This window comes from Oreochromis niloticus, linkage group LG4 (genome assembly GCF_001858045.2).
Source record: "Oreochromis niloticus isolate F11D_XX linkage group LG4, O_niloticus_UMD_NMBU, whole genome shotgun sequence".
Classification (NCBI taxonomy): Eukaryota; Metazoa; Chordata; class Actinopteri; order Cichliformes; family Cichlidae; genus Oreochromis; species Oreochromis niloticus.
Genome location: NC_031969.2, coordinates 21,688,979 through 21,704,699, shown reverse-complemented (window position 1 = coordinate 21,704,699; position 15,721 = coordinate 21,688,979). Strand labels below are relative to the sequence as shown.

Below are 15,721 nucleotides of genomic sequence, written 5' to 3'. Positions count from 1 at the left end.
TTGGTCAGGCCAAGTTGGCCATCTAGCTAGCCAGGAAAAATAACCTGAAGGGTGGTGTCCAGGTGGATTTTGTTTCTATGTTTAAAGGGGTGGTGTGTGCTCGTCTGAGGGTGAAGTATACACATCATGATTTTAGGAATAATGTGGAGGCCTTTTGAAATAAATGGGGTTTAAGATGATTGTTTCTCTCTGGACAAAAACTGCTCTGTTTTTGTCCAAACATACTAACATACCACATCTATAAATAATCTTTATAGCACCAATACTGCATCTGAAGGACTGGACAAGGAAGAAATTTATTACAATAAATGTCAGGACCATAATTTTAAGGGAGAGGAGGGAGACATAACTATCACTAATAATTATAAAAACAAAAACTACCCTCTACTGAAGATAATTTACCTAAAAGTATCACAAACTATGCAGGAGGAGGAGCACAAACTAAAGCTCCTCCTCCTATCAGCCTCTTCGAGATTCAGTGTTATATTAAATGGTTTACACCTCCTCTCCTCATCCTAAAGAAGCGTTGAATCTCTTTCCAAGTTCCAAGTCCATTCTCAGCGCACACTGACAACATGCTGGTGACTCTCTGTGCTCTCATCACTGTTCTAGCAAGTATGGAATCTTATTTATGCTTCAGATTAGTGGTTATTTGTTGGATTCATATGTCAGTGTGTTTGTCTTGACTCCATGTCTTCTTGTTGTTTGCAGGTGTGAGTGGTGTGACGGTGCTGACACAGAAACCTGTTTTATCAGTGAGGAAAGGAGAGACAGCCACCATGGACTGTAACCTGGGGACTGTTACTAACAGTGGTGTTCGTTGGTATAAACAGATTTCAGGATTTCCCCAGTTTGTGCTGTATTTCATTCATAGCAGTAGTGTTCCAACCTATGGCTCTGGGTTCTCCTCGCCAAAATTCACATCCACTCATCAGTCAAGATCAGATTATCGTTTGATCATCAACAATGTGGAGGAGGGAGACTCTGCAGTCTATTACTGTCAGACGTGGGACAGCTCTGTTAATGAGCACGTATCACAGTGATTTACACTGTGACAAAAACTCCGTCACTGTTACTTCTGCTTTTTGAGTCTCTTCACATACTGATAACAGAGCTGTCAAACAAACTCATTGTAAACCCACCAATAACATATAATGTGTGAATAAACACCAAATTCCTCTTTTTAAAGCATTTTACCATTTACCATTGAAACCATAAATAAATTTAAAAAATAAAAAAGAATTTGTGGAATATGCACATTTATCTATAATAACACAAATGATCATACACACTAAGTTAACAAACATAAAAATTCCTATTTTACTGCACGTTATTTTGAAATAATCAAAATTTGATAGACCCTAGTTTATAATCCTAAAATTCTGATAACTGTTATTTTCCAGCTGCAGTATATAAGTCAATAATTAGACTACACAGATATTGTTTACTGTTACACAATGGGATTAAATAAAAGTTATTCATTTGAAGTGATACGGCTGTTAAATTAAAGTTTGAAGTGTGTAAGCAATGATAAACATTTATTTCCTTTAATATTTTCATGAACATGTGTAGGTTGACATGAACCAGAAACATTTAATGTGTTTTACACTATGAATGAAAATCATTTTGTTTGGCTCTCCTCTGTGTCTTTATAAGGATCAGTATCTCTTCACTTCTCACTACAATCCCACTCACATCTCACCTCATCAGTAAAGATCATTTACACCTCACACTGACATCATGCTGTGGACCCTGTGCACTCTCATCACTGCTCTAATATGTAAGATCTTCTGCTTTAGGGTGTATATTTTTGGAGGTAAACTTTTCACTCATGTTCTTTGTGTTTCCTGGCAGATGTTGATGCGGTGATCGTGTTGACCCAAACACCTGCTGTCCACACAGTTTCTCCAGGTCAACAAGCTGTTCTCAGCTGCAACATAGAGAGATATGATGGAAATTATGTTAGCTGATACAAGCAAGTTCCTAGTGAGGCTCCTCAGTATGTTTTAAGATTTCATCATTCTGGTAGCTCGCTTAGCTTTGGAACAGGATTCTCCTCGGACAGATTAAACTCTAAATCATCATGAAATATTAATTACCAGTTCATAATTAAACAGGCAGAAACAGGAGACTTTGCTCAGTATTTCTGCCAGACATATGATGACTCTACTTCTGCGTACATGTCACAGTGATTTACACTGTGACAAAAACCTCCTCACTATTACTTCTGCTTTTCAATACTCTTTAAAAAAGTGATTTTTAAAGTGATTTTTAAAAACCTCATTTAAAAGCGATTTTTGAATTCCAATTTAATAAACTGATTTTCAAAATGTTTTTTAAAAAGGCGATTCCACTTCTCATTTCAAATTCAATTTCCCTTTCCTGTTCGCTCACAGATTAGCTCAGGAATTAATATGGCTGCCTGGATTTTTCTATGCTGCTGTTTGTGCTCATAGCTTTGCCCTGCTAAGAAGCGTGTGTGCTTGTACAAAGACCGTTCAGCCTTGGGATTTACACTCTGCCAGACACGGATATGTGAAGAATGATGGGACCCTGCAGTGAATCGATTAAAATGAGGGGTGGAATCGCCATTTTTTAAAAACATTTTGAAAATCACTTTTTTAAATTGGAATTTAAAAATTTATAAATGCAGGATTAATGTGTGAATCGCCACCTTATAGCAGAAGAGGGGTTTGTGTTCTTCGGTTTCAAAAAGAAAAAAAATCAGCATATAAAACATCACAAAGAAAACCAAAGAACAAAACAATATAAGCGTCCTCATTTCCACCAAACAATAAAACAGTAAAATGTGTATTATTAAATATTAGGTCTCTCTCTTCTAATTCCCTATTAGTATATTATTTAATTATTGATCGATATTTTTGATTTGCTATGACTGGTTACAACAGGATGATTCTGTTTGTTTAAATGAACCAACACCCATGAGTCACACTAACCATCAGAATCCTCAAAACACAAGCTGATGAAGACTGGCAGCAATCTTCTTCCCCATCTTATTGATCAACCAAAGACCCAGACAGTTTTAATTCATTTTGAAACCTGAAGCTTATTGGAAAACTTAAAAAAAGAAACGTTTTATTTGCTATCATTTATTGTCCCCCTGGCCCTTACTCAGTTTCATTCTGAATACTCAGACTTTTTACTGATTTATTGCTTAGCTCAGATAAAATGATTATTCTGGGTGATTTTAACATCCATGTAGATACTAAAAATGACAGCCTCCACTATGTATTTAATCTATAATTAGACTAAACCGGATTGTATCAAAATGTTATAAGAGCTGATCCAGCACTGGAATCACACTGTGGATCTTGTTGCGACATATGACATAGAAACTAAACATTTAAACAGATTTTTCTCTGATCATGTCTCAGACGTTTAACTTTACAATAATGGATTACACAACAGTGGTGAACGTATTTCATTACAGTAGGTGTCTTTCTGAAAGTGCTGTGACTAAATTTAAGGATACAATTCCACTGTTATTATCTTCACTGTGTTTCTTCTTCCAATACAGTGCAAACAAGCTAAAACCTAAAAATGCCATTTGTACTCAATGAACAGTGACATACTGACTGTACCTTGTTGCTCGGGTGATTCTAGCAGTGCAGCCAGGACCTAAAGTTGGGCGACAGAGGAGGAAGTCCTGCAGCCAGTCTGCCAAGACAAAGCTCAGCGGTCAGACTGGAGCATCAGGAGTTATTTAGCAAAAAAAATTTAAAAGCACATTTAGTGTAAACGTAATAAAGATTTTAAAGTAGCACAAAATGCCCCTCTTCTGGGGACAAAATTCAAGCGTGAAAATGATGAACCGTTTATTGTAAAAGCTTAACATTAGTCACATTTAATTTAATTAGTCACTGTTAATTTATGCTGTAACTTACGTTAGGTCAGTCTGTCTTGTCTCTGCTAACCGGCTAACTAGGCCTCTTAGTTGGCTAGTTTAAGTTTAAATTTATGTTGCATGTAGCACCTTGATCCTGGAGGAACGTTGTTTCGTTTCACTGTAAACTAATTGTATATGGTTGAAGTGACAATAAAGCCAACTTGAACTTGAACTTGAACATACAGTGATTTGGAAATGCTGTCAGACTCCAATCAATGAATACATGGTAACACAAAAGCGGTTAATGACGTACTAATGAAGTAGTAATGTATTTAACGTATGCTCTAACATTTGTTGATATAGTCAGAATAAATTAGCAAAACTATGGTTAACTTTTTCCAGAAGGTTTGAGTTAGTGTTGTCTTTTTACTATGAGGGGCCGTACAAGCCAAAATTCATTCTTTCACTCTCACACACATACATTCTTCTTTCACACACATATATTTTCACTCTCACACACATATATTTTCACTCTCACATACATATATTTTCATTCTTTCACTCTCACACACATACATTCTTCTTTCACACACATATATTTTCACTCTCACATACATATATTTTCACTCTCACATACATACATTTTCACTCTCACATACATATATTTTCATTCTTTCACTCTCACACACATACATTCTTCTTTCACACACATATATATTTTCACTCTCACATACATATATTTTCACTCTCACATACATATATTTTCACTCTCACATACATACATTTTCATTTATGCATTCCTACATTTTGCTCTCATTTACATGCATTCAATATGCATTTAATCTCACAAATAATATATGTATGTAAGAAGAGAATGCATACATGTCAGAAGAAAATAGATGTATGTGAATGAAAGAGTATAGTGGAAACGGAAGGAGTTTAATGGAAACGGAAGGCTGGGTGTCTGTACCGCTGTGATTGGCTGAGAAGCACGCGCGGGTCACTTTCAAGTGTCTGACAGCATGGAGGGGGGAGAAGAAACTCGAGTTCTTCAGCAAGCTATCGGGGTGTTAAGAAATATTTTATCATCTCCTGAAACGGTCACATCGTTGTCCTCGTCACTTGATCGAGATGGGATGGGCTCAACTTTTTTTTTTTACGTGCGCTCAGAATAGTGGCACAAAAATAACGCCACAGTAACCCAGAAAGAGTAATATTTCAAACTCCGCCACTCTGTGCTTCTCTGCCACTGCCTCGTTTGAGTTTTGGACGAAATGGATTCTGAGATATTGCATTTCGTCATTTCGAGCTGATTGGAGACCAAAACAGCCAATCAGATATTTTTGCATCCAAGTCTGTGATTGGCTGGTTTTGTGGCACAAAAATAACGCCATAGGTCACAAAATAAACTTTTAAGATATTTTCATGCGAGAATGGTGCTGTGTAAACTTCAAATATCTGCTTGATTCATCAAGACATCACATATTTCCATAAGTGCTCTAACATTTTCGGAGATGCCTGTTACCTATGGCCTTATTTTTGTCCCACTATTCTGAGCGCACGTAAAAAAAAATTGAGCGCACGTAAAAAAAAAAGTTGAGCCCGTCCCATCTCGATCAAGTGACGAGGACAACGATGTGACCGTTTCAGGAGATGATAAAATATTTCTTAACACCCCGATAGCTTGCTGAAGAACTCGAGTTTCTTCTCCCCCCTCCATGCTGTCAGACACTTGAAAGTGACCCGCGCGTGCTTCTCAGCCAATCACAGCGGTACAGACACCCAGCCTTCCGTTTCCATTAAACTCCTTCCGTTTCCACTATACTCTTTCATTCACATACATATATTTTCTTCTGACATGTATGCATTCTCTTCTTACATACATATATTATTTGTGAGATTAAATGCATATTGAATGCATGTAAATGAGAGCAAAATGTAGGAATGCATAAATGAAAATGTATGTATGTGAGAGTGAAAATATATGTATGTGAGAGTGAAAATATATGTATGTGAGAGTGAAAATATATATGTGTGTGAAAGAAGAATGTATGTGTGTGAGAGTGAAAATATATGTATGTGAGAGTGAAAATATATGTATGTGAGAGTGAAAATATATATGTGTGTGAAAGAAGAATGTATGTGTGTGAGAGTGAAAATATATGTGTGTGAGAGTGAAAATATATGTATGTGAGAGTGAAAATATATGTATGTGAGAGTGAAAATATATGTGTGTGAAAGAAGAATGTATGTGTGTGAGAGTGAAAGAATGAATTTTGGCTTGTACGGCCCCTCATATTTTACCCTTCTGTATTCTACAGACTTGTAATCACAGCATCATGTTTCAGTTGGTGGAAAAAATAATAGCTGAAACCATTTAATATGAGTCTGATAAAAAGCTCATTTTATACCTCGAAAGAGTCCACAGTACAAAGTATGGCAGTTAACTGACCACAGGTTTAAATCAATATTACCTTTCAACACTTTGTTTAGCTTAATGATTCACCCACAATTGTTTACCACCATAAGAGAAGCAACCAGCTTGAATGGATATGTAAGGACACTTAGGCCAGTCTAATGAAGCACAAAATGCACACTGCATAATTACTGAATTATGACATGTACGAGAAACCTTTCATATAATGGTCTGAAGAGAACCCTTACGCCCATCACAGATTTAGTGTATCTCCTTAGTGCAGAGGCCTGTAAAGAAAGGGGTGAAATGTTATTTAATGGATTTAACATGTCTTCAAAAACTAAAACAAATGCACTTGAAAGTTCAATAGTTACAATCATTTGTAAAATAAACAACAAATTACTATGCATATGCAAATGTATTTGAAACACCTACATGAAATGATGAGTTTTCTTTCACTCATTGTTTTTGGTGTGTGAATTGCCACCTTATAGCAGAAGACGGGTTTGTGTTCTCCTGTAATCCCAAAATCTATGTTGACAAGGGCAATTTTCTAATGGTAGGGTCTCCGAAATCAAATTGGTCCTGGGTGAGGAGCCTATGCAGTATAATAAATCAATGGTGTAATGTACCTTGCTTGGGGACAGGGTTACCGGGGATCCTACCCTGCCACCAGGCCCAGGACAGAGGCTTAAGGGTGAACGTCTGCTGGTCAAGCCTTAGCTCATGGGGCCTGGCTAGGATCAGCCTGAAAAATCTAAGTGGGTTTATTCTCCCGTGGGACCACCACTCACAGGAGGGTAGGGGCTGTAGAGGAATGGAATTTTGATAATGGCACACGAACATGTGCATGGTACCCAGGCACTGTAGATCACTGGTTGATGACTTTGTTTTATAATTGTGTTGTAAAAGGAACTTCTTCTTCCTTTTACAACACATAGTGGTGTTTTATGTAGCTTATCTGTGTAGCCTGCTTAATTAAAAACCTTTAGATAATGACGTATCTTCATAGTGTAATCTTCAAATGCTTCACCCAACGTGCAAACTCTGCTGAATCACTGACATGTTTAGCTGCATGTTGTGCTTAAATTAATGACTGTGAGTGGTGTCCAAAAAATTATGTGGGCTTTATATATAATTGAGAAACATTCCGGGGAAAACCTGATCTGCCCCTAAATTGCATCACCACAGAGCCTGTATCTACCAGACCAACCCCCAAAAAAATGAATGCAAAAAAAAAAGATAGCATATAAAACATCTCAAAGAAAAACAAACCCCCCCCCAAAAAAAATATAAGTGTCCTTAGTTCCACCTAGGGCTGGGCCATATCATACCATTCACGGTAATACCGGTATAATGTTGGGCAACGATAAGAAAATGCTGTAAGACATGGGACAGCAATGATGCTGTATCACAGTGATTTACACTGTGACAAAAACCTCCCCACTGATACTTCTGCTTTTTGATGCTCTTTTTTTCACATGCTGACAAAAGACCCATTCGACAAACTCGGTGTAAACCCACCACCTTCAAATAGTGTGTTTATTGTTATTTTTTATTTATTTAAATGTTCATCAATGCAAACCCACCAACTTTCGAGAGTGTTTTTTATAAACATGGAATTACTCTTTTTGATACATTTTAGCAATCATCACTTAAAGTATATAAAATATCAAGGAATATGATGACCACCAACAACACAAGTTGTCACATATATGTACACAATAATGTAAATGTTTTTAAATAAGAGCAATTTGATAAATGATTGTCTAAAATTCTGATAACTGTAACATTCTAGCTGCAGTAAATCACATTAATCAACCTAAATAGATACTGTTAAAGTTCAAAAATGTTTCCTATGAAGTGAAAATGCAGCAAAATTAAATTTTATCTGTTACTTGCTTCTCACTACAATTCTTTTCAAATCTCAGCTGAATATTAAAGGATGTTTACACCTCACACTGACAACATGCTGGGGACTGTCTGCTCTCTCATCACTTCTCTAAAATGTAAGATGTTCTTCTCATCTGTTTCATAGCCCATCTTTTTGGAGAAAGACATTTCACACATGTTCTTTCTCTGTTTGTTGGCAGATGCTAATGCAGTGTTAGTGTTAATTCAGATACCTGCTGTCCACTGTAGGTAAAGAAGGTGTTCTCAGCTGCAACACAGAGAAATGGTTGAATTATGTTAGATGGTCTAAACATTAGTTGCTTTTTTTATTCATATAACACATTTAATTACAACAGCAACTGACCAAAGTGCTGTATAAAAATACAAAATAACTAGTACCCAATAATTTATAATATTAGTACCAAACACCAAATAAATATCAAAGAACTCTCTTACAAAAGCCAATGAATACAAAAGTGTTTTAAGATGAGATTTAAAAAGACTGACAGTAGGAGCCTGTCTGATGTGTAAGGGTAGATCAGGGGTAGGCAACTCCAGGCCTCGAGTGTCAGTGTCCTGCAGGTTTTAGATGTGTCCATGATCCAATACGGCTGATTCAAGTTGCTAAATGACCTCCTCAACATGTCTTGAAGTTCTCCAGAGGCCTGGTAATGAAATAATCATTTGATTCAAGTGTGTTGACCCAGGGTGATATCTAAAACCTGCAGGACACTGGCCCTTGAGACCTGCAGTTGCCTACCCCTGGTGTAGATTATATCACAGTTTAGGCGTTACAACCCCAAACTCTAGATCACCTCTGTGAACCAGCCTCGACCTTGGTATGGCTAAAAGCAAAAGATCATTTGATCGACAAGATCTAGAGGGGACACAAGGCTGTAAGACGTCAGACAAATATCCAATTCAGGGCTTTGTAAGTCAACAATAAAATTTTAAAATCAATTCTGAAGTGAACAGCAAGCCAGTGAAGACAGGCAAGCACCTGGGAAATATGTTCACGCCTATTGGTTCGTGTCAGAAGATGAGCTGCAGTATTTGTCAAAGTCATTATGGCAGCTTACTTGGCTTTGGAACCTCTTTCCCCAGAGGTGGGAAGAACCAAGTATAAATACTTTGTTACTGTACTTTTTAACACAAATATATCTACTTCTTACATTTTCAAAACAGAATCATTGCTTTTGGTTCATTTATAGCGTTTATGCTCGAGAGTCAAAGTAGGCTGGAAGGAGTGCAGGTGTCTTCAGTTACTTCAGATTCTAGCTAGCTCTACAGAAGAGGATGAGGAATTAAGAAAGTGACTGGCAGATGTTGATGCAGTGATAGCGTTGACCCAGACGGCTGCTGTCCACACAGTTTCTCCAGCTCAAGAAGCTGTTGTCAACTGCAACATTGAGAGAGATGATAGGAATTCTGTTAGCTGGTATAAACAAGTTCCTGGAGGGGTTCCTCAGTATGCTCTAAGATTTCACTATGTTGGCAGCTCACACAGCTTTGAAACAAGATTCAGACAGATTCAACTCTGCATCCTCATCAATTATTGATTATCACTTAAATATCAAGCGGACAGAAACAGGAGCAGTGCATTACTGTCAGACATGGGATGACTCTGCTGATGATTCCATATCAGAGTTATTTACATTGTGGGAAAAAATTTCCTCAGCATTATTTCTGCTTTCTTTGAATCTTTCACTTGAAGATAGTCCCATCAAGAAAACTCTAGGTAACATATAACCTTCAAATAACCCGTTATTAAACAACGGCTATCTAATTTTAAAAAAATTATTTTTAACCTTCATTATTAAAAATAGCTGGAGTAAACGTAATAGTATTTAGATTACACAAATTTGATCACTTTTACACTGTGTTTAACACTTAATACTTAATAAGAACGTTAATAAGATGCAGCTATTAAAATTAAAGGTACACTAACTCTGATTAGATCTTCTAGATTGAGAAAATTTAAAGAAACTTAATTTAGATTAATCAAAACCACATTTATAAAAATGGAAATGAAGAAATGTTAGGACAACCTTTGATTTCTTTGTAAGACATGGTTGTCAAACACTATGCGACCATTTGCACTCTTTTATCTGCTCTAACATGTTGGAGATCCTACATGTTAGAGCATGTCTACTTCATTTTATAGCCTCTACAAGACAAAAAACATTAAATTTATTTAATCTGTTTTTATTTTCTGAGAGGTGGGGATTCAGCAAAAGTGTTGACCCAAGTAACCACCCTGCTAACAATTTCTTCCAGACAAGAGTTTCTGCTCAAATGCTGAAAGCTGAAAGCTTTTATGTCAGCTGGTACAAACAGGTTCCTGGTTCTTCTCCTCAGTTCTGAGATTTCATCATTCTTACAGCTCAACTGCAATTTCAGCAGGATTCTCCTCAGACAGACTAATATCTAAATCCTGACCAAACACTGATTTCAAGTCTATTATCAATCATGCAGAGACAGGAGACTCTGCAGTGAGTTCCTGTCAGACATGGGAAGACTCTCCCAATAAAGCTGGTTCATAGTGAAGCAGACTGTGGCCAAAATCTTACTGAGAGACATTACAGCTCTGATCAATTCTGACCAATAATGAGGACTTTATTAAATCTTGCACAAAACAAGTGACATAAAGGAACAAACATGACTACACAGAGAGAGAGACACAGTTATAAAATACAAACAGATGAAGTGAATTAGATGTTGACAGTGAAAGTTAGTCTCAACAGGATGTTTCAGTTCCTCTCCCCTCATCAGTGACAGTCAGGAGGTTTTTGTACAGCCATGTATACAAACTGAATCACTGTGGTATTCGGACAAGGCACCAAGCTGATTGTGACAGGTAAGTACTCTTTCTTGTTCAGCATCATTTTTTATGATTTTGTACAATCTGAAATAGTTTCATGTTGTCTCATATACAGGAGACATGAATTACTTATGTTTAAAAAATGTGAAATGGTGTCAAACTACTTCTCTGAAAATGGTGTGAAATATGTTGTTTTTTCATTCTTATTGCTTTTAATTTATGTTTAGGTTGGAATTTCAAAAACATACATAGGCATGTTTTCTCTTTCTTCAATAGTAGTTAACAGTTTTACTAAAGTTCAAAATTACTTTGAAGTGATTAGAACCCGGCCGTACACTTTACTTTGACGTGAAAGAAAATTACCCACATTAGCTGACATGTTATGCAGAAACCTGCAGAATTAAATCAAAGACATCTTACATGGAAAGTTAAACAGTAACTAATCATATTTTATTTGGTAAAAATATAAAAAGAAATTCAAACAATATGTTGGATCCATATATTTTAGCATTGTACATTAGTTTTGTTTTCTTCTAACTTCATAACAAATGTTATGTTTATTCCATATTGACTCTTCTTGATTCCTTCTGGTTTTATGACTTCATTTCCAATTTCCTTCTTTCCTTTCATTTATCTTTTTTTGTTTTCTGAATGTTCTTCATGTATTTTCAGGCTCCAGCCTCCCTCCTCCTGTCCTGACAGTCTTCCCTCTGTCCAGTGCTGAGCTCCAGTCCAACACAGCTTCTCTGGTCTGTCTGTCCAGTCAGTCTGTGAAATTTGTAGATGTGAGCTGGTTGGCTGGTGGGAGTCCAGTGAGCAGTGGGATCTCTACCAGCACTGCTGTTCAGAGACCAGACCAGACTTACCAAATTAGCAGCTCTCTGACCATCCAGACATCAGACTGGAACATGGATAAGGTTTATACATGTAAAGTGTCTTTGGGCTCACAGACTTTATACAAAACTATCAAGATGTCAGAATGTCACACTGAATAGTCGAGGATCAGAATGTGCATTTACAATATGCCTCTTTATGCTTGTGCTGTTTGCTAAGTCTGCATGTTCTGTCTACCTTATTTACCACGTAAAGATCTAGAGAAACTTATTCATGTATTCATCACTTCAAGACTAGATTATTGTAACTTTCTTTACTTGGGACTCCAATTTTCCCTCCTTCAGCGATTGCAATTGCTACAAAATGCCGCAGCACGTCTCTTAACCGGCACTAGAAGGTATGATTCCATCACCCCTGTTCTAGCCAACTTACACTGGCTTCCTATTAAATATCGATTTCATTTTAAGATCTTATTGTTTACTTATAAAATTCAAAATAATAGGGCGCCTAATTGCTTAGCTGATCTCTTCTGTCAGTATAGCCCTAAGAGAGCACTAAGATCACCGGGTCAACTGTTCTTAGTGCAACCTAGGTCTCGGCTGAAGACTAGAGGAGACCGTGCCTTTGCTGTGGCCGCACCCAAATTATGGAATAATCTTCCTCTTGACATTCGCGCATGTGATTCCATTCAATCTTTTAAATCACATCTAAAACCTTACTTGTTTAACCTAGCATCTGAGGCTAATTAGAGTGATTTTCATCCGGCTCTGCATTTGCATTATGTAATTATTTTATATCTGTAATTTATATTTTTTATATTGTGATTTTATCTGTTATTTGGTATTAGTGGAAAGCACTTTGGTGTACTTTGGTCTTTAAATGTCCTATACACATAAATTTTATATAATTTGATATGATACATGTTAGAAATCAGAGTAAAACAAAATGTTTAAGTCATGTGTTTATTTGCAGATATTCAGAGAAACTGCTATTTTTCATATATCAGCATTGGCAATAAAAGCATTGGCTATACAACATTTGTTTTACTTTTTTAGTGAGCAAGAATATACTTTCAAAGTAGCCACTAACATAAATTCAGAATGACTAACCTGAAATTGTTTTATTTTAGTAAGGTGAAGATATGAGAACATAATTAACATGTAACCACATTTAACTGTTTTACTCTTTTTTTCTTTTTTTTTTTTAACCTGTCCCGTTTGGCTCTTTTGCCATCAGAATTATTGTCTAAAGGTGAAGAAAGATGCCCAACGGATTTACTTTACCAAATGGACCATCCCAGCCTTGCTGTAATGGTCTATTTGATTCACCTTTTATTGTTTATTATTTAATTTTTTATTTTCACTTGCTAGATACGGGACAGACTTGAATGAGGAAAAGAAAAGGGAGAAAGAAAGAGGGAAAGAAAAAACCAAAAAACCAAAAAAAAAAAACAGCGGAGAAGAGGGACGGGGATAAAGGGCAAAAAACAAAAACCAACAAAATAAGCAGACAAAAAATACATATATCAATCACCTGGATCACCTGTTGAGAAAGAAAAAAGAAAACAAGCAGAAGAAGATGAGAGCAATAGAATAAACAACATCATGATGATCAATGGGAATATAACAGTAAATACTAAATGTTAAACATTATTGTGCAGCACGTAAGATCGACAGCGCACAGTGTGCTTTAAGGTAGGAGCCAAAAAGGGTGTAGTTTGTGTGTGTGAGCACCCGTGTGTACACCTGTGAGCATGGACGCGCTTGTTTTTAAAAGGTTCCTACATGTAATGATCTGTTAGAGGGTGTGGGGGGCCACAGCCCCGTCCACCAGGGCATGAAGCAGGTATGGAGGAGATCAAAACTCCAGACATCCAGAGGCCCTCAGAACACAAGAGACCAAGGAAGACCAACAGAGGGGCAGCCGCGCCACTATCCCAGAAAGAGCTGAGGAGAGTCCCAGATGAGGGGTCACCCAGCAGCCGCGGAGCATAAGCCAGGGGGGGTTGCAGTGACGTGCCCGGGAGCTCTGCCGGCAGCCAGCTGCGCCAGAGTGACTGAGCTCCAGGCCGAGAAGCCGAGGGGACCCCACCCCCGAAGTGGCCCGAGCAAGCCCCAGGTTCCAGGCCCCGATAAGCAGCCACCAAGGAGTGAGCCGGTGTGTACATGGACGCCCACCCCCGGACACAAAGAACCACCAACGCACCGATGTCTGAGGGCGTCTGCCAATGGCAGGGGAAGTGGTGGGGGGAGATAGGCCTCCATACATTGGAGGGCCTGAGATGTCCCCAGAGAGGTGGTGTCTGATACCCAACCTGACATATGGACACAGACATACAGGCACACACAGATACAAACATCCATTCCCACCCTCATGCTCGACATGCAATTACTCAACCCTCACCCAACGTGGAGACAGACATAAAGAGACACTGTACACACAATCACACTCCCCAAGCGTACTCTAAGCCCCGGGTCTAGGTACCCTTGCCCCTTGAGGGGGAAACTGCACCCAGACCCAGGTAACTGTTTTACTCTAAAGAAATGCTCTGAAAATACCTGTTTTTCCATATTTGTAAACTGGAGACTATCATTACACAATTCTGCTCGAAAACTCAAAGGGAAAGGTGCCACTGGTTTAAAATGTCGGTTGTAAATTTGTAAATAAATCTTCACACTCAGCTAATGAAGCATCACATCTCCTCCTCCGTTTCTTCCTGTCCAGGATCCATCTGCAGGTCTCGGTATCTTTTATAACTTCATGCAAATGAAGTCGTGTCAGTTCTCTGTAACATTAGATGAGACTTTCCTGGAGTATAAAATGTGATTTATATTATTATATTTTCAGGCTGCATTTCACTATAATTTGGTAAATTAAAGGCAGTTTACCTCTTTGGTTTGGTCTATGAACTTCTCATAATAAACTAAACTAAATGGAGTCCAGCTCTGCAACTAATCTTTACTACAGCTCTACTCTTATACAGTTCACCTGGTCTTCAGGAAGTCCCTGTATGCTCTCTCCTCATGAGTATTGTTGTGCACCAGTAGGAACCCAGAATCCACTGGACCAGAGACACACACTCCTTTGCCGTACTGGAGGAGTTGGAGTCCAGGTTTTTCTTCATTCTACCAGCTAAGACACTGACCATAGCCAAATACAAAACTAGTGAAGAAACACTTCACTAGTTTTAAAAAGTAAAAGGGGAAAATGTCAGTGACTTCCACATGTAAAATCATTTGTTTTGATTGTTCTTTCATCATTGCCTGTGTTGTGCACCTGTTGTTGATTACATTAAGACTAAAGCAGCTGAAATTGATTAACAATCTAACAAACCTCTGCTACTTGACTGATCAGACCAGAAGTTTAACTTACTTGATGCAATACTCTTAAAAAGTGTTTCTTTAATTTTTTTGGAACAGCATATACTTCCCTTTCACTGGATGTTTTTAATGGTTTTTCATAGTTTGGAACTTTTAAGCTGAAAACTTAATGTTGCTGCAAATAATGCTAATATCATTACTGTCATTTTCTAGACTTTCAGACTTTTATGGAATTTGTAGTTGCTGAACACTGTGTATTTTCAGGCTGCAGCCTCTGTGCTCCTGTGCTGGTTAACAACCCCCTCTGCTACTTAACTGCAGCTGGTGCTGATCAGCTAATCAGGCTCTCCCTCTATCAGGAGGTGACTTGGACTGGAGGAGAGAGCTGTGCTGGGAGAAAAGCTGCAAAAGCAGTCTGATCAAGTTAGTGTGAAAGTAGTCACTAACGTAACGTTTAGTGAGGTAAATATACAAGAACCTCAGCATCATTAACAGTATCTAACAGTGTTCTCTAGATGGTGATAAATTCAAATTTAGCAAAAGTTACATCAAGGCTTATTTTTTGAATAAAGCACAAGTTTAAGTAAAAT

General features: G+C 37.7%; 1 gene segment (V, D, J or C); it reads left to right on the top strand.

Annotated features, from left to right (window-relative positions):
• Positions 1 to 462: 462 nt before the first annotated feature.
• Positions 463 to 11,987, top strand: LOC102078929 (immunoglobulin lambda-1 light chain-like). The segment is given in 4 exon segments: positions 463 to 615; positions 712 to 1,031; positions 10,980 to 11,013; positions 11,650 to 11,987. Coding segments are annotated over 4 exon segments (717 nt in total).
• The last annotated feature ends 3,734 nt before the right edge of the window (positions 11,988 to 15,721 follow it).